The 25,411-nt window shown below is 38.1% G+C and overlaps 1 protein-coding gene across 9 annotated transcripts in view; it reads right to left on the bottom strand.

Moving 5' to 3' along the window:
• Positions 1 to 551: 551 nt before the first annotated feature.
• TBC1D5 (TBC1 domain family member 5) overlaps positions 552 to 25,411 on the bottom strand; it is a 316,442-nt gene continuing 291,582 nt past the window's right edge. For all 9 annotated transcript variants that reach the window (XM_065830710.2, XM_065830709.2, XM_071804973.1 and 6 more), the window contains 3 exons: positions 10,398 to 10,477; positions 9,464 to 9,640; positions 552 to 3,841 (listed from right to left, as the gene is read on the bottom strand). In XM_065830710.2, the coding sequence (XP_065686782.1) occupies positions 3,548 to 3,841; positions 9,464 to 9,640; positions 10,398 to 10,477 (551 nt within the window). In that variant the 3' untranslated portion in view covers positions 552 to 3,547. The remainder of the gene's footprint in view (positions 3,842 to 9,463; positions 9,641 to 10,397; positions 10,478 to 25,411) is intronic.

The following is a 25,411-nucleotide window of genomic DNA, read 5'->3' as shown; positions in this document are numbered from 1 at the left end:
AGAACTTGGAAATCTGTTCATGTTAGGATTGCTGTGTCCATATTTGAACAGATGACATTGTAACTGTCAGGCACAAATTCACCTTAAATCTGAAATTTAATCTTTTAAATAGATGCCTCAGTGCCATCTAATGAGAACATACTGGAGAATCACAGGAAACATCTAAGAATGTGAAATAAAGCACTGAGATTCAGAAAAGTTCTGTACAGATCCTGTGACTGAGACACAATGATGTAACTATACCAAGTTTCATGAAATTGCAGAGAAGTCATACATAGCACGCTAAATTCTGGTTTGTTATTTTCAGACACCATAAATATGGTAAACTAGGAAATGTTCTATGTTGTTTGGGTGAGATAAGTGACAACCAGTTTTATTCCCTGGATCATATCTACAAAATACGATTAAAATATTAATAATATTTGTGCTTATGTAATGATACAATTTTAAAGTTTTTAATCGTCCTTGTTCTCAGAAATCATAATTCCAGCATTCTAGTCAAAATGTTTTCCTTCCCTTTTGAGAAAACAGCACAAGCACAGCCCAGAAAATTTGTTAATTCTTTCTTTAATAAAGCGGGCTAGATGTTCTTCCAGAGTAAAGATACAAAGTTCCACGACTAAATGAATACCCAGTCAAAATATGATACTGCCTTTCTGCAGTACCTACAACTGACATGACATGCAAGAGACTTTAAACAGTCACAAATTACAGATGTGAGATACAGTACAACAGTCTCAGATAGATATCTTAATCTCATGTTAGTTTTCATCAGTAATTTGCAATATGTATAAAAATTCTGTCTGATTATTTTTATCCATGAATATTACAAGCAGGTCATCTTTGGAGAAAAAGAATGATCTTGTATTTTAAATGACAATTTCTTTCTTGGTATATTCTTAACATAACGCAAGACAAGGTGATGACATTTTGTCTAACTTACAAGTTTCTGACTTAATGAATATACAAAATTTTAACTATCTCTGCACTATGATCAAGTATAAGAAACAACATATTTGAGATGTGGAAGCACATGGTATAACCCAAGCAGATTCATTTACTGGGATTTGCTCTGATCTTATTTGTATAATCATCTCTCTGCTTCTGAAGATTTTTATCATATCGCACAGCGTGATAGGCATTCAGCTCATCGGTATTCACTGATTAGTGAAAACTTGTTAGAAACTCCCAAAATCTTTATATACTTCTAGCGCTGTTTTAAAATATGCAATCTTAAAGATACAACTAACTTACAAAAATAAAAGAACTGTACAAATCACACTCTTCCATTGGCAATGAGACCGTTCAAGAAAATAGCAACGTGATCCCTGAAACAACCAACCAGAACAGAAATCAAAAGACTGATGCTTAAAAAAATAATTGAAAAAAAGAAGTAAAAACATTTTCCCCTGCCAAAGTTCTGGAATCTTTGAAGGTTTATGTATCACAGAATATAAAACTTTGCCCCAGAATATTTCTTTCCTCTTTCCATAGGTACTTCTTGAACAGACTCCCCTTTGTTGGTGGTGTGGCACAAGCCTGGCTGAATGGGTTAAGGCTAGAAAAGCTTGCAAGACCTAAATAAATCAACAGCCACCTAATCCCCTGGCATTCAAGCAAACTCAGGGAAATAAAATAAACCTGAAGGCAGGCATGCATGCTGAATTCAAAAGTGATTTTCTACGAAGCTTAAAATGAAACCAAAATAAACACCTCTCTGAAATGTTATGCATTTAAGATCTTTCATCTAAACAGTCACCTGACTGTTCATACTGCTCTGTCACAGAGACGTACGATGCTATGCCTCCTCACAACATTCTAGCATTTTATCATTTTACAAGGCACAAATAATCTCAGAAGAACGACACGGTGGCTTTTGAGTGTGTAAGGATACGGCAGCTACCATGTAATTACATGACAATTATCTCTTCATTACAGTCACTGACACAGACCTTGTAAAATCTAAGACCAGCAAACTACATGTCATCTCATCTTTGGAATACGGTACTTAACTGCATTTACAATTACAGACTAAGAAGCAAATAACTACCACTTCTTAACTCCATACAAACAAGCTTTGCCATGCAATTATGAAGTTGTTGCATGGTATCATGTGCATGTATCTTAATAGTAAATAATGTAATTCTTTTGCTGTTGTTATAAACAGAGTAGCTTTCTAACGTTCCTTCCTCAAGCTAGCTCCATGTAGGTCCTGCAAGAGCAGGTGTTCACTCACCACCAGTTTCTTTTCATCAATTACAGCAGAGTTTAAAGGGGTCAGCAAGTACAAACCCCTTCCCTTATTTACTTGAAAAACTGTTATTAGATGTACTATGTACTTGATTGGAAAGAAATACACTTTTCCACTGAAGAACAAGTTGTAGAGTTAATTAGAAACTTTCCATCGGCTAATGCTGCTGCACCATTGTGTTTTTCTTGACTAGAAATGTGGAAATCATCTAGGTATATATGTAAACAGAGTCTATAGAAGATAATAGTAATGAGACATAAAGTGCTTTTAATTATGAACATTTCATTTCACTTTGCACCCTTCCCTGGAAAGTTATCATACTCAAGCTAGTTTTAGTTCAATTGGCTCAGGTCTACACTATGAAATACCATAATTTCCCTTGCACCTACTGTTTTAACCATGGTAGTCTCAGCAAAATAAAAAATAATTCATGCCATAGGGATTAAAAGTAGACAGATATAAAGAGGGGAAGAGGTAAACTGGGAACTCTCAGGGGCAAAGAAAAGTAGGCAAAGGGAAATAAGGCTCTGTTGTGTAGACCTCTGTTCTCAAGGAATTTGTCACACGTTTCCCGGTAAGACAGCACTGAGGAACAACTGCACAAACTGCTGCCTGGAACGCACCTCAGGCTACTGCCGGATGAAAATGAAGAAACTGGGATTCCTCAACTGAGAACAAGCTTACTGCCAGGATGATGCTTTTAATCTTTCTGATATACGTTCCCTACTTCTCTAATCACAGTCTCTGAAGAAACAGTACCCTTTCCTACTCAGAAAACCCAGATGAGCATATTTTGTAAAAGGATGATATTAAATCTAGCTTGTCTTTGCTGTTTCAGGTCTGATGCCAAGTATCTACATATTTCCTAATCCATTATGGTACGTAGCATGTACTATTCTATGTTTAGGGAAAGAAACAGTTCTATAGTAACAAAGCTCCTAAGATAACTCTACAACTAAGAATAACTGTATATTAGAACCGGGTTTTACTGGGTCTTCTTTTAAGGCAGTTATTAAAAGGTGTATATTGTTTTTGAAAGGTTGCAATTTGTGGGTTTTGGTGTTTTTGTATATATATATATATATATATATATATATACATATATATATATATATATATATATATATATATATGTATATATATATGTATTTTTAATTTAGGCTTTTGGCAGCTGAAATGGGTTACCTTTATCTATTTTCTGTCCTTCAAATCCAAAGAACTATCCAGCCCATGGAATCGTAGGAATTTGAACTGAGTTGTAATGATCAACCTCCTAAACTTTCCCAACCTGTTTCTTTAGATGTCCAGTGGGCTGACAATAGCAAAATCAGAATCTTTGCTGTTATTACTACTGTCGTCATCAGGGCTGGAGCTCAGGTTGCTGGAGGAGGCTGAAATGGAGCCCATCAGTGGGTCAGAGAATATCAAAGAAGAACGAGACGGAGCTTCTGGCTTCACCACTGCCTCCTTGTGTGCCTGATGGGACTGAGCTGGCTCCGTGACAGCCCTTCTGCTTCCTTCCTCTTCTTTGGAAACCATAATATAGTCATCAGCACTCTTGCTCTCACTAGTGCTGGAATCAGTCGTAGTCTGTCAGAGAACGGCACAGAAGGGACTTAAAGTTAGTACCAGTTTTACCACTTAATGAGGTTTACGATGCATGTCAGTGATATGGAAAAAGGGATAAAGGAATAATCGTTATTCAAAAAGCAGTAGTGCCCAAATCAAGAAGTAAAAAATAAAGTGGGTATTAAATCTGGATGAAATAATTTATTTGTTATTTACAAAAGCATAAAAGCTAACACTTTAAAAACACATTATTAGGTATAGCGGTCTTACATGTTTTATTGTCACAGGGCATGTGATGTAGTGATCACAGCTGCCAGGCACCTAACACATACATTACAGTCATGAAGATTTTCAGCAATTACATTCTCACCGCTGTTAGTTTTCTGTAGTAATTCATGAAGTAGTACTGAGGAATTTTTTTGCCAGTTTGCATGTACAATGGCATTTCGGAGCTTGTCAGAATGGTTAGATAGAAAATTTCCTGGTAAAACCCCAACTTGTGGAATCTGAGCTGTACATAGACCTGGTTTAGTGCTCACCAGTTCAGGTTTGGCAGATGAGGGCTCCCAGGGCTTCTAGGCTCAGTGTCATTTTTCCCTCTTCTGTCTCATTAGACCTCTGGAAATGTGTGCACCTGAGCACACCGATAGTGGATCAAGACTACTCATCAGTGCACCAGAAAACCTATGAACCGGCCATCTTCCACTCCAACTAGCCATATTCTGGAGAAATCCTGCTTTTCAGCAGTCAGAGCTACATGCAATTAGAAGGGAAGACTGCCATATACAGCAGAGCAGGATTTCTCACTTATTGAACAACCAGCAGCCTACTAGCTTGGGTGCAACCCAAACGGACACCACTTTGTTTTCTTTTGCAATGGATGCATTTGACTCCTATCTAGCACTGTGTTCTTCTAACAAGAATACAACTGCTTTCTTAGCTGCTCTCACACAATTTTTTTCAGTGTAATAATGCAATCTAGCAAGCAGCCTGTGGGGACAAGCATCCTGAAGTGGTGTGATATTGAATACAATGTATTTGATTACACTAATGCAAGACTGAGAAAAAGAAGTAAAGAGGCAGCTGTGGAAACGTGTATGTCGACCTGTGTGTCAACTACAAGCCCTTTAGCTGTGTCTCTTTCAATAAACAAAAAAATGCAAATTCACTTCAGGGTAAAAAAGAGATTGTAGGTATCAGAACAAAAAAACCAAGCAGTAACAAAAAAGAACAACAGGAAGAATCTGAATGAGATAAAGTCAGATGCTCAGTACAGTATGTAAAATTGGAGTATGGAGGTCATCACAAGTATCAGCAAACCACAACTTGGAGCCATGGCCTCCAGCAAAACTTATTTTGCCGAATTTATTATTACAGCTGAAAACAATTTTCCATTGCTCTGGTTACTGATTATAGAGCAGAACTCTCTTGAAAGGGAACTTTGGAGTAGTTCAGGGAGCAAAACCCACCAGAGATTGAGTGATTGTAATATGAAACGAGGGACCTGGAAGTCTTTGGTTGTTATTTACATAGTCATTCCAAATTGTTAAAAGCCAGAAACAAGACAAATATCAGCTGAATGTGAAAATATGTTCAAACACAGAATTGTGACCTGTTCCCTTCCAAAATTTATACGAAAAAGGAGTTAAATATCTCCCTTTGCATTAAATTTTTAAAACATCCTGTTTTTATAATCTATACAATTTTTTTTTGTGTTATCTAGATAGTGTCTAGCTATAATAATATTATACTATTCTCTAGGTATAATAATACATAGTATTCTGTTTTGTAATTAACCCATTTTAATACTTTTTAATTAAAACAGACATAAGATATCTAAGTCCAGAGTATCGGTTACAATTTTTAAAGGTCCCAATGTAAGACAGTTTGTCAAACTGATAGAAATTTACATCTGTTATTTTTTGATAATAACTCATTTTCCTCAGATGACTTAATAAAATTAATACCAAAACAAGCATATTGCTTTCAGAAATACCAACAACTATCTTGTGCTGAGAGCTATTAATATTGATCTCAAGCTTCTTGATCTCTGTAGAACCAGGGCAGTTCCAATATCAACAACTTCAAGCACTTTCCATGAAGTTAAAAACAAACAGATCTATCCTACAAGGAAGGATACTTCCACTATTTAAGCACTTCTGAGCTGAGACATCGTTTGTTACTAATTAGCTTTCTGCTTTCATCTGCTCTGGTTGAAACGCTATCTCCATGAGCTGTCAGTTGATGCGCTGCCATCCCCCGGGGGCCGAGGACACGGGTGGCACATCACTGCTGCTTTGCTCCACCAGCCTGCGAGAGCTGCCCGATTTCATACGCACCCAGTGCAGCCACAAGACAGGTCCAGGCTTTTTTGGGAGCTCTAAATGCCACGTTCGAAATTTCAGCACTTTGTTTGCATCCCCGCCGTTAGTTACGGCAGAAATATATGTTTCTTTAAACAACCACCGTTGCATAATTCACCTGGCTTCTTTCCACACTGCTATTTAAAAGCTCTCAGGGAATGCAGTACAGTCTCATTTCGCAAAATTATACAGTTTATTATTCCAAGCTATCAAGATCACGCTATTTCAGTCCTCGCAGCCCTCACATCCGAGATGGCTCCACCTTGCGTGGGGCAACACAGATGTCACCTAGTGACACACTTGCCCAGCGAGATTGGTAGTTTTCTTGCTGGCACCCGCAAGGATGCTAACGGGGTTTCTTCCTTTTGGCAGTGAGCTCCACCAAGGAACTTCTGTCCTAAACACTTCATGCTGGTGTCACAATTTCCTAAATTCTGCTTCCAAAAATGTGCTCTTGCGCAGTTAAAGAAAGCACCCTGCCCTTTAATAAAGGGAAAGGAAAGAAAACTACGCATCCCAATTTCTTTTAGTGTTGTTCTTTGCAACACCGCTTTCCACTCTGCCCACGCTTCTTGGTTCAGTTAAAGAGACCTATAGCTCACTGAAGTATCAAAAATCAGCAAAGCGTAGGTATTGCCTTCAAAATGCTACAAAAGGGTCTTCCATAAATGTTTGCCTATCCTTGGCATACATTGGTATTTTGGTACTGATATTTCCAGAGGTAAAATACCTCCTTCTTTCTTTCTCTGCCTGTTTCTGTTTCAGGAAACTCATGCTGACGTGAACCATGTTTTCTCCCATCTGCTGCCACTACTGAATAAATGAAAAATGACAGAATTATACTTCCAGTAGCTTTGAAAGTTAACAACCTTACACCCGTTGCCATATGGCTTCTCCAAACATTTTTTCCTGATGAATATCAGCCACTAGGACCAGGCTTATTTCAATTGCCTTCATGCTGTGAATGAGTTAAAACTAACTGTAAGGATACAATTCGGGAAAGCTTAGAAGAACAGCAACTCATTTTGCTTCCTTCTTTGAACAGACATAAAGGCAAGATAATGTGTTAATTATCATTCATTATTTAGCAACAGAAGCCTTCTGTTTGTCAACTGCACACTGCTACCAAAGCCAAACATTCCAAAAAATGCTCTATTTCTTTGAGCCTTTATCTTATTTCTTTTTTTTGCATTTTTAATTTTGCAGCTTTCCTTTCCAAAGAAGGGCTTTATCCTTATCCTCATTTTCCAGAAAGGGATTTTGAGGCCAAAGAAAAAAATGAAGACCACTTTTATAAAAAGTAAAGATGATAAATAATTCATACTTACATAACAACCAAGCACAAAAAACCAGATTTTAATCTCAATTACACAGTAGCTACACCTGTAACTTTTCCAGCTGTCCTAGAATATAACCCTATAATTCCACCAAAGAAAAATCTCTATATTGTAAGTACCATAAAACAGAATTAAATGCGTTACCGAAGTCACAGAAAATGTAAATAGAGTGAAATTTTATTTAATTAGCAAGAAATGGATTAAATGGTCTATAACTGGTCAGAATTTTTCATCTCCTTGCAGCTCTCAGTAAGTACCCCTGGCTTGACCCAGGGCACCAGTGCAGCCCCTTTTCTTCACCAGAGCCAAAAGCCTGGGCTGTGGCCCAGTTTGGGCCAACAACTGGCCCCACCAATTAACAGTCAAATGTCACAGCCCACTAAATTTAGCAGTTTTATTTCCTTGTGTTTTCTCAAAAGGGGCCCAAAGCTCTCCTCTTTTTGTTTGATTTTAGACTTGGTGGGTAAAGGTGATGGGCTCGGAGATGGCACAGACTGGCAGGACACTAATAGTCCTCCTGGACTGCCACTTCCAACCCTCATCTTTTTCTTTCTGTCATCCCTGACTACACATTGGGATAAGACCAGACCTCATTACACTTTGCCCCACAAGCTTCCATTGGAAAGAAACCTGCACAGATCAGGCTTTATCTGCTCCACTCTCAAAGGCCCAGTGCCTCGGCTCAGTGACATGCGGTTTAGACCAGCATCTGAGTCAGGGCCCCTCCAGCACACACTCACATAGCATGTTGTCATGTTATGTCGCATTCTACCTCCCCGTTTCTAGAATAAATCCAAGTGAAAATAATCAAAAAAGTACTATTTGCATTTTGGCAAGAAAGCAAAAGGTACTTTGTATAAAATGCCAGGAGACAAAGGGCAAAAATAGGGGGTCATTACATGAAAACTTTGTCAATTTAACCTCTGGCTTTATTATGGCAGAAAGTAGTGATTGTAATGACAACAGCTAAACAAGCAATAAAAGCTTTCTAGCAAAGCTTTCCTCTTTGAATCTGCCATTACTAAGTAAAAGAAAAAATAAGTCTTGGTATTGCTTCTAACAGTGAAATACAATTAAAATATGATTTTAACAGAAAGTGTTCTAACTCAGTGGGATTGTGTGTAATAAGTCGAAACAACCCTGTGTCATTATTTGAAAATGGGTAAGTATTTCCTGTAGTTCCTAAGTAAACTTGTCGAAAGTAAACTTATTGTAGAGTCAGACTCTGAGGTGACGGTACTGCCACTGATTTACAAGTGTGCAAATTGGTAGTGGGGTGGCAGACTTAACAGAACTCCAACACAGAAATGTGCATATACAAAAGTACTTATTTTTAATATCACACCTGAGTCAGACTGAGTCTTAGACAGAAAGGAACCTTTTCAAATGAAAGGAAAATACCTCTTTCTGTGTACGAACTTGTCCTGTGACTGTACGCTTTGCATGTGAAAACATTGTTTACTGATTCAAGGAGAAAGTCAATACAATGGAGTAGGAGGTAAAAGCAACCTCCTCGCTATTTCCTTTTTGGCACTGGCCATGGATACACTGCAATGCAGATAATCAGCTCTTACATAATGGGATTCAGGAGGACAAGGACAATGAGAATAATCATATGAGAACACTTTATATGGGAACACTTTTTACACCTTTTGGTAGGAAATTAATTTGTGATTCTGTGATTCAACAGTCTGAAAGAAGAACCCCCCTGCAAATACTGCATAACACTGAAAAACACTGAAATATCTGTGTGTGTAGCATAAGGCTACAATAAAAATAATTGGTGGGAGTTGGACAGTAGCTAGAGAGACACTGAACCACGGCTTCATATGCACCAGCAATGCTGGTGTGCTCCCATCTAGTGTCTGGACATGTTAAAAGAAGTCTCCATAAAGTATCAGAGTAATGCCATCAATGGTCTGTTTGAGATACTTTTATCTTACCTGTCGTCCTGAGATGAACTGTTGTTTTGTCATAACAGGTCCCTTTAGAACATCACCTGTCCCCTTGTTCTGACTGTTGGAACAGTAATGATCATCGGCTATTGTGATCTGTTCATTTTCTTCAGCTTCCAGCTGGCTCTGGTTGAAACGCAGGGAACCTTTCAGGATATCCTTGATCTGTTGTTGAACGGGAGGGGAAACAATGTAAGTTAGAAATTTGGAGGAATTCTAGATTTTCTGAAGCTCCAGGCAGCATACTTTCATATACCATTTCCCCAAAATATTAGCCTTGAAGAGACAGGAAACAAGTCAATGTTCCTATCTGTAGAGGTTAAAGATATAAGTATCAGTGAAATGTGGTTGTATCAGAGTCTGGAAAACAACTATCCAAGAAATCTAAAGAGAATGAAACTGTTAAGATCATTCCCTGCCTCGTTATAGGTTTAACATATGTCACATCCTTCCGCACAAATATATTTTAAGGGAGCAGAGGGCAGTATAATCAGTGCCACAGATGCTCAGCAATATTCTCATTTTATGTATGCAGTATTTTTTCCTTTAATTCAATGACATTCAAGCATTGTCACATTTAAAAAACGGGGACACAGGCATGATTATTGCCTAGCAGGTACATCTTGCATTAAGAAAAATGACACTGTGGCTTAAGACCAGAACTCAACGTTGCGCTGCCTCAGTTCTGGTTCAAGGTATCCAGAACTTTTCAGGGAGCAAATACTGTGCAAGTCATTTATAGTACTCTTTATAGCTGAGTTTTACCTTTTAAAATAAAAGTACGCTGCAGTGTTTGATGCATTAGTATTAGCAAAACAGCTGCAAGATCATACAACAGCAGTGTACAAAAAGAAGAAAAAAAATGATAAAGGACTTATAGCACTGATGGATACAAAGGAGGTTAATTAAGCAATAGTTATACCTGCTTCAAACCAGCCAAGGAAACCAGAATTTCATCTTCTTTTTCTAAGTGTTCTTGTAATATGACTTCCTGAATATTTCCTGCAACATCAAAAGAAAAAAAGGTAAACAGAGAAAATTCTTTAAATATTCTGTAACATGCTGCCACTTACCACTAACTTATGCTCTCAAACCAAAATCCTGTGGCCTGCAAACACAATTTCGCACACAGACCTAGAGACTGACAACCTCATTAGCTGTGGAGGTGAGGCCAGACCAAGCCTGGTGCTGCTGCCAGGAGATCTCCAGCAACGCTGTGCTGCTGCTGGACTCCTGCTGCCCCAGTGTGCCCAGGGAGTCAGGCTACTACTGGCTCTTAGAAGAAGACATTGACCTCTGTGGTTAATGGAGTTACATAAATCTTTGAGTCTGCAAATGCTTTGGAAACACTCAAGAACTATTGCAGGAATCTGCTGCATCTCACAGAAAGAGTTAAGGTAGGAACACAGCGATCTTCATCTCAATCTTGTGGCCACTGCAGATGCTCAAACACTCTTCTTTACAAAAACAACAAAAGTTTCATTCCCTTTCCAAACCCTTACCTTATAGGTAAAAGACCCAGGGCTGAGCAAAACTCATTTGACAGAAAGAGAGCTGCTGTGTCATCACTTTGGAAGACTCCAGCCTTCTTCTACACCTATAGCACTGTCCTCTGAGGATGTGTTTCAGTGCCCTGGCACAGAGTGTTTGCAGGAGTCAGGGCTGGAGGTTGGTTAACACACCAGAGCTGGAGCTGTGCTGGTCCTGCCTGTGCCAGGGAAACCCCAGGAGATGCTGAAGCCCAAACCAGTCCAGAGAAACTACTGCTCCAATAGCTCTGCTTACTCTTTAAACTATGCCAGGTCCTTCTCTGGCCTCCTAGCTCCTACTTGTCCTCTCTTTAAGCAAACAGCAATGATTCCTAGTGACAGATTTACAGAATGAGATGGCATCTGTCAAGTGAAAATGACAGGATACTCTTTTGTGCCATTTCTGTGTCACATACACAGAGCTGAGCCCAAACCCCTCACTGACACTCATTTGGGAACAAGGCTTTGCTGCTCATGAATATTTGTATCCCTAGGTGCTTCACAATTAGATCTTCATACCACTAATCCACACCTGCATTACATTTGTTTTTAAAAATATCCTACAACTTCAGGGCCAAAATTGGTGAAAAACCAAAACTGTTGTCACAGATTACGCTGACAAGGATGAATATGATGACACTGCCAACTTTGACACAACACGAAGTTTCAAGTAAAAGCATTGAGCAATTTGGCCTAAGTTTTGTGTTTACAGAATAAATAGCAAAAGAAAGAGATGTGGGAGACTGGACAAGGAGATTAAAAGTAGAGACGTGGATTTAAAACCCACGTATAAACACAGATGTTTGAAATTGTGTGAGGGCCTGAAATCAGTAATGGGTATAAATGGAAAGGGCAAAGAGGGGAAAGGATCCAAGCCTAAGCACTAAATGAACTGCTAAAGAAGTAATCTGAAAAGTAGAAGGAATAAAAGAGGTTGGAGCCATGAAAGACGATAGATGACAAGAGATGGTGAAAGGTGGTGTGCTCAAGGTCAAGAAAATGGTGGTTGGACAATTCAGCTTTGTGTAAACAGCCTATCTGAACAAGGAGACCCATGTTTACATTATTTAGAACACATTATTTAGCACATAACAGCAGCAGTGTCCTGCAGCAGTGAACTCAAATGCAGTACACTTGAACAACGCCTAGTGTAGATTTTATATCAGAAAGACAGTGCATTAGGAAGGCTAGGAATAAAATACAATTAAATCTTTCCACAAATATGTAGCGTAATGAATTGAGAGAAAGTATAACTAATTCAACATTTTACTTGCTCTTTTACATTTTACATCAAAACTGTCTAGTCTCTCAGCTTAGTAAATAAAATATATTAATGTTTACTTATAAAATAAAACTTTAGATCTTGATTGCCACTATTTAACAATCTGTGATTTCCTACTTTTAAAAGGTTCAGAACTTGAAACATCAGGAGTTCAAAGTCTTCACAGGCAAGAAAGCAATGCATAATAACAGCCTGAATCACTGAATTCAACTGTCTTTTTCCTTTTGCAGAATTAGAAAGAAAAGCATCTCTACAGTGTTTGATCCCCAGATAAATTAAAACCATGCATTAAAAACCTAAGATATGCATACTGACTAAGCAGATGGACCAAGACAGTAATTCAAAACAAATCTTAAACTTGCTGAAGACCAAATAAGGGCAATCTAAAAAATCGGGAAAGTAGAAGCGAGAGAACGAAAGCTGAAAGACATTCCACACAATGTGGATATAATCTACTATTATTTCTGTTCTTTAGAGATGTTTTAAGTCATTATTTCAAAAAATGGAAAAGAATCTGTCATTGCTACAAAAAACAGCTGTAACTATGTTTGAAGAGCCAGTACATTGAGAAATTTCTAAGAATTCATGAATGGAACTACGACAGCCAGCAGTAAAAATTAATAAAAATGTTCATATCATCACATATTTACTGTAGCAAAATGAATACCAGATTTTAATATTAGTTTCAGAGAAAAAAGATGAAGAGACAAAAGGCTGGAAATACAGGAAATTTTCTAACATTAAACTACTGACTTTCTAACATTTTTTCCTTCAGTCTGCAGTATGTTTTAAAGTACAGTGTGACATATGTCTTGGACATGTAAGGTCTATTATTTTGTGATAGTTAAAATCACAAAAATGCATTTTGGAAAAAGTTTCTCTTGGAGTTTGCTCTAAGACACAATTTTGGACCCACAGAGCACACTTCCACTTAACCCAGAAAGATGCCTCAAGATGCAAATCACTGTAATCAGCCACCTTCCCCCTGCCATTAAGTAACAGTTGTGACATAAGGTCATAAATCAGGCTGTCTTTCTCTAGGACAATGAAGCAGAATGAAGGTTTCCCTGTGGAACTGGCAATGGATCTTTCTTCTGCTAAGTCTACCCTTGAACTGCACATGGCTTCTCATCTACTACCCTCATCCGTTTTGAACACGGAGTTTATTACCTACCAAGTAAGTGATAAGTATGGAACCCAAACGATCAGCCCTTATTTTTCCCTGGCTAAAGAGTAGAGAGGAATTTAAAAAAAAAAAAAAAAAAATTCCTGTGCCAGGGCTCAGCAGACCCCACCTGAGGGACTTTCATCCAAGCTTCTTCCCACTGCTGGGGGGACCTCACAGGGCAGTCGGGTGCTGAGACGAACTGGGAAACTAAGTTCTCAAGTATAGACAAAAGCTTTTTACTTTACCCTTCTGTATCTCAAAAGATACCCTTGCAACTACAAACGCTTCTAAAAAGAGTGCTAGGAAGCATATTTGATAGGATATTGCTCAGCTGAGATGTATTTAATTATTCTTTTCATAGGAGATCTTACTGTATGTTGAGGGAAGTGCTTTACGTATATAAATGAATTAGACATATATAGACTGCTCTATATCAGTACCTTGCAGCTTTAATTATTTTTTTCATAAAATAATAACTACATTTTTAAAAACACCCTGCAGATGTCAATTAGGAACTGAAAACATCTTCCTACCTGTAAAACAAACATGGATACAACGAATAAAACAAAATGATTCCTAGATTATTCAAAACTGAGTCCAGTCTGATTCTATGCTATAAATACCTATCTTATTCTGGCAGCTGTTGTCACCCAAAAGTTAACAAAATCCTAAGGTAGGTAGAAAACTAAGGCTACGGTCAAATATTTCTGACTACCTTTTTTTTTGTTTTGTTTCTGTCATCAAGATTTCATTTAGCTGATGCCAAATGCTTTCTGCAGAAAAAGAAAATATTTCTGTTTCAGTGAAGTTCTTACCAGAGTAAAACCAAAGGTGAATTTTGCAACCTGTCACCTGGTGGTTGGAAGACTGCTGTGAGATGTAGGACATCTCAGACATCCATTACGATTCTGAATTTGTTTCAACATAGTACTAACAAACCTTTAAGTTTCACAAAACAAACTGTCATAGCCTAACTGTACTCTTGACTAAGCCTCAGAAATACCAGAGCTGTAAACCCAGTTGTTCCCTTCAGAAATCAATTATGGCTGCCCTCAAACAAGACTCACAACCCAAGAGATGCCTTTTATATAATCAATTAGAATTAATTTTGTCAAATGAGCAGGTTCATTTAAGTTTGATAGATACTAGATCACTAAATGAATAACTACTTCCTCAGCAAGACTATGATCAGCTGCCTTTAAAGCCAACTGTAACTACAGAGGAGTACCATGAAAGGGATTGCATTCTTGTTCTTATTTTCTGTAAAATATAGGAAAACAATGGATCAAGCAGTGATTTTGGGTAGCAACAGCTGAAACAGATAAAAATTAAGATGGAATCTATTTCTCATTCCAAATTGTAAAGGAGTTCACATGCAAACTAACTGTAGAAGTATTTTTTTTTGAAAAATCCAGGTTTCTAATTCCCCTCCTTAACTTAATTTCTAAAATTTAAACTGAAGACATGCTATCATCTTCTATACAGAGATCAAAGAGGAAATAATCTGCAGCAGCTCCTAGCAAGGAAAATTAGAGAAGGCTTATGCTCTTTGATGACTGAACTGCTACATATTGCATGATGGTGTGTGCAGCCACTGCTGAGCTCTCTACCCAGGGAAAGGGGCTGTTCAAAACTTTCCTCTCTGAACGTAGAAAAGCTGTTAGGCTCAGTTTAATTATTTTAGATGCTTATTAATTAAACTAACTTTCACTGAAAATTTTGCATGCATTCAATACAGATTCTGCAAGAAACCCACCCAGAGCTGTGTTGAAGGAGTGGGAAAACTAGTCTGCTATAGACGAGGTCCTCTCAGGCATCCCTTCATGCCTGTCCACCTGGAAGACAGACCTGCACCTCTTCCCTTCCACCAGAGAAGCAGGAGATCGTAGAATCACAGAATGTTTTGGGTTGGAAGGGACCTTTAAAGGTTATCTAGTCCAATCCCCCTGCAATGAGGTGAGGCATCTTTAACTAGATCAGGTTGCTCAGAGCCCTGTTCAGCCTGGTCTTGAATGTCTCCAGGGATGGGGCATCTACCACCTCTCTGGGCAACCTGGGCCAGTGTTCAACCACTCTCATTGTAAAATATGTCTTCCTCATGCCTAGCCTGAATCTCCCCTCCTTTAGTTCAAAACCATTACCCCTTGTCCTATCACAACAGGTGCTGCTAAAAAGTCTGTCCCCATCTTTCTTATAGGCCTCTTCTAAGGACTGAAAGGCCACATAAGGTCTCCCCAGAGCCTTCACTTGTCCAGGCTGAACAGGCCCAGTTCTCTCAGCCTGTTCTCACAGGAGAGGTGCCCTCTGATCATTTTTGTGGCCTTCTCTGGACCCTCTCCAACAGGTCCATCCATGTCTTTCCTGTAGTGAGAGCTACAGCTCTGTGGGATGGAGGCACAAAATAGACTTAACTTTATACTGACACAAAATCAGATGGAGGTGGAGAAAACTGAACCTGGGGATAACTTTAACATCCTTGTTCTCTTAGGTTGTTTCTCCTGTACCGCTGCCTTTTTCAGTGCATCTCCCTCCTAATGATTTCTATTTTAAGCCAGTCTCTGTGGGGCCTTTCCAGGAAGACGAGTCCTGCTGAGAGGAGCTAACTTGAAATAGCTGCAAGCTTTATTTTGGATGCTGCCTTTCTACTACTAGTTCCTGATCAACGACTTGTGAACAATTGACAGTGCCAGAATCATGTTAAATCGACTTTTTTTTCATCCTTGCTTTTCGCTACTGAGAAGGCAGCTCAAACCCAGAATGCAAAAGTACCTTCACATTGCCAAGGTAGGCAGCAGTAAGGGAAGAACTGAGTATATTACTTCACCTCCTTAGCAAAAAATTCCCAAGTTTCCCACAGATGTCAAGGGACAGACAACTTTTCGGACTCATATTCCAGTCCTTTTGTATGATCGCTTTTATGAAATCAGGGTTTACAGAAAATGCTTCCAACATTTCCTACACAATATATTAGTTGATAGCAAGACTTTTTCTTCACTAACATTAGAGGGCTGGAAGGATGGACTGGGAATTCAGCTTCTGATAACCTATTTTTCCTTCTTTTCATAACAAATATTTCTTCCCTACCTGAACTTCATCTGACTGTGAGCAGAAAAATGTGCCCTCTCCTTAAAATTGAACAGAAAATTTAGAACTTAATAGTGGTTTGTGTTCTTTCTAGAAAGACTATAGCCCATGACATAGTGATATTGCTGTTTAATAATGCAGCTCAGGGTGTTTCCAAATACTGCATTTTCCTTCCAGCATTAAAATTACAAATGAGAGGAGTTATATTTCCTTCTCAAACAAAAGAGTTTGTGATCTAAGTGTTGATGGAGGCAACACCACTAGTAGCCTAACTTTATTTTATCTATCTCATTGTGAATGTCAACTCTTATTGTAACAATTAAGCATTATATTACAAGCATCACTTAGCAACATTTAAGTGTTCAAGAATTTAAGGATCTTAAAAATCTGAAGTATTACATTCTTTCTGAAATATTGCATTCTTTAAAACATTTATTTTAATATAAATTACGTATTTATGCAGCATACACTTTTGATTCATGTGTCTTGCATGGATCACCAACACTTTATCAATATTTAATGTGTGGTAATGCTTTGTGACATCAGAGAAATATGTGCTAAAGAGTCACCAATCGTCAACTCATAGAAATGCACAGAATTGCAGATGTACAGAAAACAAGGTTGGTAGGGTCATGAAGTAATTTTCTCCAACCCTTGCTCAAAGGCAAGATCAACTCTTAACTATGAACTCTAATTTACACATCATAAGCAAATTATGCTTAACAAATACCTTGTGTCTGTATCAGAGCCAAGGTGCACCAGGACAGGAAGATATTCCCAGCCATCCTGTGCTTTCAAAGAGAACACAAAAGAGCAGGGGCACCATGCCTCCCATGGCAGGTGACAGAGCATGCTTTTCCTATCCAGAGCTCATTTTTCTGGAGAAATTTTGGTCCTGATGGTGATGATACCAAAGACTGTACCATCTCACACTCCTTAAATGAATGTACAGTGCTGATCACTGTTGAGACAAATGACGTCTGTATAGATGTGATGTGCTCCTATTCCTCCATCTCCATTCTGCTCACTAAAACTCTTTACTCACGACTGCAAACACCTGCTAGGGCCACCAGCCACTAAGCACCTCCAAGCAACATATTTTTCTTAAAGTTCAAAGCAAGTGTTTTTCTCTCTCTCCTTCTGCAGAATTGTTCTCTTCCTGTCACTGTTTCACTAGAAATAGAAAAATTACTCTGGTGAGAAGTTACAAGCAAATGAGAACTTGTTCTTCGTAAGTGACAAATGAAATAGCCATAGGAAATGGAAACTTTTCCTAAGGGGAAACAATACATTTTCACTTCTTTACAATCTGAGCAATTCCTTCATACTGCAATAGATTGTAGATATTACACCTTAGAATTGCTATGGGTGTGTAAAGGACAGTTACTGTAGATCATGTAGAGATTTTGAAAATGTAAGGTTTTCTACTTGCATGGCTGAACTCATTAAAACTGTTCCTGTTTTTCCAAGTAGAATGATTTACTCAAATACCACTGTGGTAAATGCTACAGAAAAACCTGGACAGATTGAGAGTTCTGAAAGCAAACATCCATAAATGCCTGAAATTCCATTTAAAGCATTCTTAAGGGATTTTCTGTCATGCATGTCATATACAGAATAAATGACAACAAACTGCAAAAGCCATTTTCAAAGCTTTCTATGAGATCATTTTCTCCAGTACAGAAGTATCATGTTATCTCAACCTGTGTTAATAAATACTTCTGATTATATTACCATGTATTTTTTTTAATTGATCATTGTTTAGTGTTTTCCTTATTGGTATGAAAAGCACTATTGCAGTTATTAATTTCTACTGTGCTGTCAACCTAAGTGCTTCTGGTGAGGGCTTATGGAAACAATTAAGCATACAAATTATTTCATTCCAGTCAGCCTTAGTGTTTGACCTGTGTAGATGAACTTGTGTGATGTTAAAGCATTAAGCATCTGGTTATTTCTGTGTGTAAGGTAAGTATACTGTGTTGCATTTTATGCTTTTTCCTATTGTAAAGATTTCATTATACAAGGCTACTGTTGCACACTTTATTCTTGAAAGACTGAGGGTCAAAGAACATACAATAGCTCCTCAGACAACTTTTAAATTATGGATCAGGTACACCAACATTATCTTGTTTAAATATTTACCCGGGTAATTGATATTTAATAACCATAACTGAATAACTTGCATTGATGGTGTGTATGATTTTAGTCAGTGCAACTTTTGCCTATGTAAACAGAAATACACTGGAGAATGATCAGTTAAATATTGCATGCAAAAGGTTAGTTTACATTTCTCAATTTAAAAACATCCACGCTTTTCTGTGCTATGAAGCTGGTGAAATTGTGCCGTCATTCAGAAAAAAGGATGTTGCAACTTATTTCAGATTAAAATCTACAGAGTACCCATGGTTTAAATCTTGGATAGTTTATGTTTCTTCTGGGGTGAACAGGAAACCGTTGATACCAACACAGGAGATAATATATACATCCAGTACATGTTACTAATGTAATTATTATGGCTGTTGCTCACTAAATAGTACATTTCCTGCAGCTACTCTAACCTGAAAGAAAAGCTAAAGCATGAAAATTAAGACTACTCTTTATTAGGAAGGAATACGCAGTTTGAAACAAGTGCATTCAGTTTTCAAGTAGTGTATACAAAGAAATTATGGATCCTGACTACAACTATAGGACTTTTCAGTTCTTTTTAAGGCCAGGGGTTGATATAGCAAAGATACTTATTTGAAGTGTCTCCAGAAGTCAGGGAAGAAGGAATAAGTGTGATTTATAAACCTCACTGTATCACTCAAACTATTTTGTGTTAATTACTTACATATTTTGTATAACTTTTTTTTTTTTGACTTTTTTTTTCCCCCCCAAATTATTTTTTGAGATTTTTTTGAGACTTTTATGATTACTCTGTGTTTATACCTTCACTTAAAAAATTTCGGTCTATTGACTATATTCTCTCTGTTTATTACAAACTTTTGTTTCTAACTGACGGCATTTCTGTAATAGAAGAACCTATTACTGTCAAACATGCCATAAGGAGGTGGGAGATCACTCCTAAAATTGATGTTATGCTATTAAAGATGCTTTAAGTATCCATGAAGTGTATTTCGGTTTTGTGTAAGATGACTGCAATTTCTGTTTTATTGCCTGAGAAGCTGGATGTCAGAAATGAATGAACTGGCTTGGCAGAAGAGATTGTAATTTACAGTAGCTTTGACTCAAAGTAGTAAAAAAAAGATATTGTGAGCCCTATGACATATTTGTACCACTCATTGAGAAGTCCTTAGGAGCAGACTGCTGACAGTAGTGCTGGATTTATGCCGAGATTATAACTGAAAAACAAGTCAATCCAGGCTGTGAAGTGTGGTTATGTTCATGTTAATAAAAATAATTAGAAACATGTGTTAAATGGAAGTTATTTTCCTCTGCACTTCTGAACATCTTCTCCAGCTTTTATGAATGTACTGATTTTCTGTTTGCTACCCCTGTACAGTTTTGAGTCATGCCGCTGCCCTGTTCTGAAGATGGGGACTTTTCCATGTCACCTGGCCCATCTACCTACTGCAGTCCTTTTCAGTGAGAACAGTTTGTCTGGGGTTATCCGAGTAACTCTGTGCCCTTCCTCCAATGACAACACGTGTTCTGAACATGGAAGGCTGAACAAAGCGTGAAGAGTGAAAGAAATGTATAATATATGCCCCCGCTCAGCTGGTTGGTTATAACACAGCTATGCGGATTTAAAATAAAGGTGGATCTTGGACAATATAATAATAAGCAAAACAGTAACTATGGCAAGGTTGAGCTGTAATAATACTGAAGATCTTTACGGAAATAATGGGGAAAATAAAAATTTGGTCATGCTGAAATTTAGCCTCTGCCAAGGTTTTATTCCTCTAAAGCTGACATCAGAAATCACTGCCTACGAGATGGTGGGAAGGGAAGGATGGTCTGTCAGTGACTGTCAGCAGCAGGGAGATGTTCACCATACAAATGGAAGGAAGCAAGAAGCTGATGGAAGTAAACACTGTAAAAGGAATTTGCTGAAACTTGCAGAGAAAGGTGTTAATTTAGGTAATGATGGGGTGTGTAAGCATTGTCTTTTTAATCTCCTTTTCATCCAGACTGAGAGGATGAAAGGGTTTGTATTAACAGGTGCCTAGCAGAGTTGGACTTTCAGGATTGGCACAATTGTTGTGAAAGAAAGTAGCTCTCTATCAGCTGAACTGTGTGGTTTTGACATCAAGAGTTACCCTCAAGGGACAAAAAGGTGGTTTAAAATCATGGGGCATGAAGAATTACACTTTTATTCTTCGTACATATATATAAAGCATGAGTAGAAGTGAGAGTCTGAAAGCCAAGCTACACAATAAATATTTGTTTCCTAGTAACCATTCCTATATCCAGTTTAATAAATTTGTTAATGTTCTTTACTTATAAGCTGTTTTGAAAGGTTATTTTACATCATTATTCTTAAGTAAAGGAGCATCCCCTTAGACTCACGGGGCTGTGTTTGATGTGGCCTTTTTTACTTAAAGCATTTCTAATCACATTGGGTTTATAAACTACGGGTTGTTTTGTCAAAAGCATAAGATAACACATTCAATGCTCTTACTACCTCAACAAATGATGAAGTATTTAATTTCAACCCAGGGCAGCAGAATAATTTCCATTTCATTTTATCCTTACAGAAATGTCATAGCCTTTCATCTCATCACGTGATACATAAAACAAGAATTCAGTACAGTCCTGCATATATTTAACAAGTTCTGCATTCGGATCTATATTGGGCAATATATCAGCCCCTATATAATGAGTAACTAAGTCAACTTTCTCGTCTCTCTCTCTCTCCCAACTGCAAATGATCTTTATAATGAAATGCATCCTTGTAACAATAGCATTGACTATTAAAGGAAGAATGGATGAAGCCAGTCTAATTAAGCCTTTAAAGGTGCTATTTATTTCATACAATAACTAAAATTATCCTAGCAACTATATCCTGTAAGGTTTTGTTCCTGTATTTTTATATTTTTCCTTCCTTGCTCATGGTGTTTGCAAGAATCACAGCGAACAGGTGGCTTTGAACTGTGTTTAATGAGTGTTCCAAATAATATTTGTCTGGGAGATGTCAGGCAGCGTAAGCATAAATGAATCTCACAACTGCCAGCGTTGCCGGATGGCTGTGACAGGGACACGTGCTGTGATCCCATCCAAAGAGCTCTCAAAAGACCAGCTCTCACTTTTTTGTTACTGTGATGCCATTTTGTTACTGTGATGGGCATTTTGTAAATACGTACAGTTACCTACAGGCTACCCATGAAAGCTGAGAGCTGGTGTGTCATTTTGGTGGCAGAATGCCAGTGGTGTTTACAGGAATGCGGGATGAAAACATGATCTTTCCACATCCCTCCCATGACCCAGGACAAGAAGTCACATTAGAAAACGCACCATAAGGACAACCCAACCAGTCGTGTATGGGTAGCTCAGGGAAGGATTTATTTGCTTTGGCTTAGACGAGCCAGCATGCTTAAGCATAAACTTACTAGATGTGGATCGAAGCTTAGAGGTTTTTGTGATGTTGCCTCCAATTCAAGAAGTGATTTAAAACCCTGGATACTGAGCAAGGTATTTCTGAGACCCACCTGCATGTCTCTCTAGCAGCTGGCTCAAGTTTAGCAGTACCTCTACAAAGATGAAGTTAATAAAACCAGGCAGACCTATATTTCTTTTGTATCACTGGGTACCTTTGCACATATTTCTAGGGTTTTATGCAGAACTCCATGAGCTAACTCTTTGCAGAGCTGGTATGAGTCTGCAGGGCTTATTAGCTGAGGCTCTATGCTGTGAGAAAGCAGGTAAAATTGCTTCTGAATCTCAGCTGGCTGGGGAAGCAACCTTCTGCATTTACATAGTGCTGCCCTTAAGCAAAAGCCAGTGTGGAATGACCTTAGTTTCTCTGCTTCTATAACCTGATAAATTGCCCAACAAAAAAAGAATAGTTTCTATATAAAGATCTCCATATCCAAGTTAATACCGAACCAATGTTCCTTCAAATTGCTTCTTGTGAAAATGACTTCCTGTACTATATGTGTAATTATTTTGTAAACTTGCACATACTTGGAAGTCTGAAACTATGTCTCTGTTGGAAGCAAATCATAGGTTCTTCTGTCTCAGAGAACAGTGATGGATTGGTTCCTGTCCCTTATAAACAGATGACATTTTAAAATTCAGTCCTTTCCTCTCTGGAATAAAACTGGCAAGCTCATAAACATCCTTCACAATCTCTCATATTAGTACTTGCCTATGGAGGATTGATACTTCTCTAGGGTTTTAATTTACTTTTTGTTAAAATCCTGGGACAGAGCCAACACACTCCAAACCCTAAACATACCAGAATAGCAGAAGGTGTCAGATGGCAGTGTCATTGACTGGTGTCACTTGAACTGCCATTGAACAGCACTGCCTTGGCTTGAGCCTGGGATGTAATGAAACTTTATCTTGGAGACATTCCAGATTGACTTAATGTTGAACCAACACCTCAAACTCCATTCCATGTCAAACGTGAAGGACAAGTGAGGAGCCTTGCAGCAGTGGGACCCTCTGAGTGGTGTTTGGGTGAGTGTCTCCTAAAGAAATTCATGATCTGGTCTAAGACATCAAATATATACATCTGTGAAAATCTTCTGAATGCACTTGCTTGCTTGATGCTTTTCTTTCCACATAGTGAAAGAAAAGAGGAAACAATCAAAATACTTCAAAAAGTAAATAACATTCTGACAGGTTATACTGTAATACTTAACTGGAATATTACAGCTTTCTGAATCACTGAGCCTTAAGGTATTTATGTGCACTAACAGCAAAGCACCTCACAAAAAGAAAAATGCTGAAGAACATTACCGTATTACTGAATGCACCAGGGACAATATTATTTCCAGAAAAAGGCCATTGTGTGTGAAAAAGTATCATCAAGAAGATGTATCTCTGATGATGCTGGAGCAGTAATACCTATGGCAACTATACTTTTTCACTACTACTCTGCATTCATGTTGCAAACAAATCTGCAGGACAGGCTTACAAGATTGGATATATCTTCATGTCATTAATGGAAAAAATGAACACAGGATTATTATTATTTTTCTTTAAAAGCTATGACAAGCTTGTGAAAAAGGGTGGGAAGAGAAGTAAAATTTGCTTTCCTGCCTGGCCATTTTACATATAAAAATTTCAACATTTGTCCTTGGAGGCATTAAAAGGCATTCCATCTTAGCAGTTCTTCGGTGGTTAAGGGAGAGGGGGAAGAAAAGTAAAGCTCTTTCTAATACATAGCCCTAAGAAGGAGACGAAGATCACAGAAATTACTTTCCTCCATTTTCATTGTCAAAAACCTATGTCTAATTTCTACACATAGTGCTAAGTAGTAATATTTTGAAACCATCATTCATTCCTACAGTAACATCCCCTGATATTACAAGCAGTTAATTATGTTGTTGCTGTGTGGCATAGTGTGGTTTATTTACGGAAGGAGATAAACATTTAATGAAATAATCTTTAAATATACGAACAAAATAAAAACTGCCGTTCTATCCCTCTGGTCTTTCCTCATGGTCTACGCAAAGAAAACGCAGTATTAGCAGATATCTGCTGAAAACTATAGAAATACAATGCTCTCGGTAATGTAATATTTTATGGCAAAGTCTGCCTGAGCTTTTAATTAATTTTTTTTTTTTTAAAGACACCATATAAAGATATACTTGGTATAATTTGATATAAACAATTATAAATTATTGGGATTCAAAACAGAGTAGATGACTTCATACTTACTTTGATCATTTCTGAACTACAACACATGACAACTCTGTCATGAAGTAACTGCCCCTGACTGTCATCAAGAACCCCCTTGTAAGGTTCTTGAGAAAAGATGGCCAAAAAGTTCTGAATTGTTTCACTGGAAACTGCAAAGTGAACATTCTATAATGGTTTGACATGCTAAGCAACCACCTTACTGAGCCCAGTGCTGGTACAGAATACCCTGATCTGATTAACCCACTTCAAAAGGCATATGAAAACCCTGAAGAACTCAAAGGAAGACCACAAAAATGATTTGGTCTAAAAAGCAGTCTTAATAAAATGAATTTGAAAGTGTCCTACCTAGCAAAGACAGTGTTGAGAGATTACTTAATCACTGCATATAGCCCAGCTACATGAGGATTTTGAGCTTTGCTATCAAGAATGCTACAAGACCCAAAAGCTGTGTGATGAAGTCAGAAAAATTCAGCCTCACAGGAAGAAGTATATCCTTGAAATTAAGCGTGCTGACAGATTAAAGGAGGAGTGATATAACTCACCATTATCTGCTCTGCGATCTCTGAAATGAAGCAGTTTTCATGGGTAAAAGGTACCTGGGGGACAATCAGGCCAGGTGGAACAGCAGCCCCCGCTAACTTTTCCCTTAACCCAGGAAGGACCAAATATGCTCTGAGCTTAATTTTCCTGCCATTACCCAAGCCTCGAGCAGCGTATGGACACTGGAGATAAACCTCAGGGTGTGTTCTGAGATGCCATGGAGAATCCATTTTATCGGACAGCCTGCTGGCATGTGCTGCTCAGATCACCAGGATGAATGTGACAGACAGATTTCAGCAAGAATCCTGGTGGGTTTTCTTCCTGCCTTCCCATGGATCATTTGGGGATATCTCACCTCCTCAGTTTGCTACAAGCACAGAAGCTGTGAAGTTTGGTGGTATCTCAGTCACTCTTGTGCTCTGTTTATTGCATGTAACTGTTAATCTGTACAGGATTTAAATGCACTAGTGTAACCCAAATTTACAAAGTTAATAGCCCACGATGTTGACAAGACATGCAGGAAT

Source organism: Patagioenas fasciata, chromosome 2, assembly GCF_037038585.1.
Source record: "Patagioenas fasciata isolate bPatFas1 chromosome 2, bPatFas1.hap1, whole genome shotgun sequence".
Taxonomy (NCBI): domain Eukaryota; kingdom Metazoa; phylum Chordata; class Aves; order Columbiformes; family Columbidae; genus Patagioenas; species Patagioenas fasciata.
Note: the sequence above shows the minus strand (reverse complement) of the source record. Positions and strands in the feature narration are given on the sequence as shown.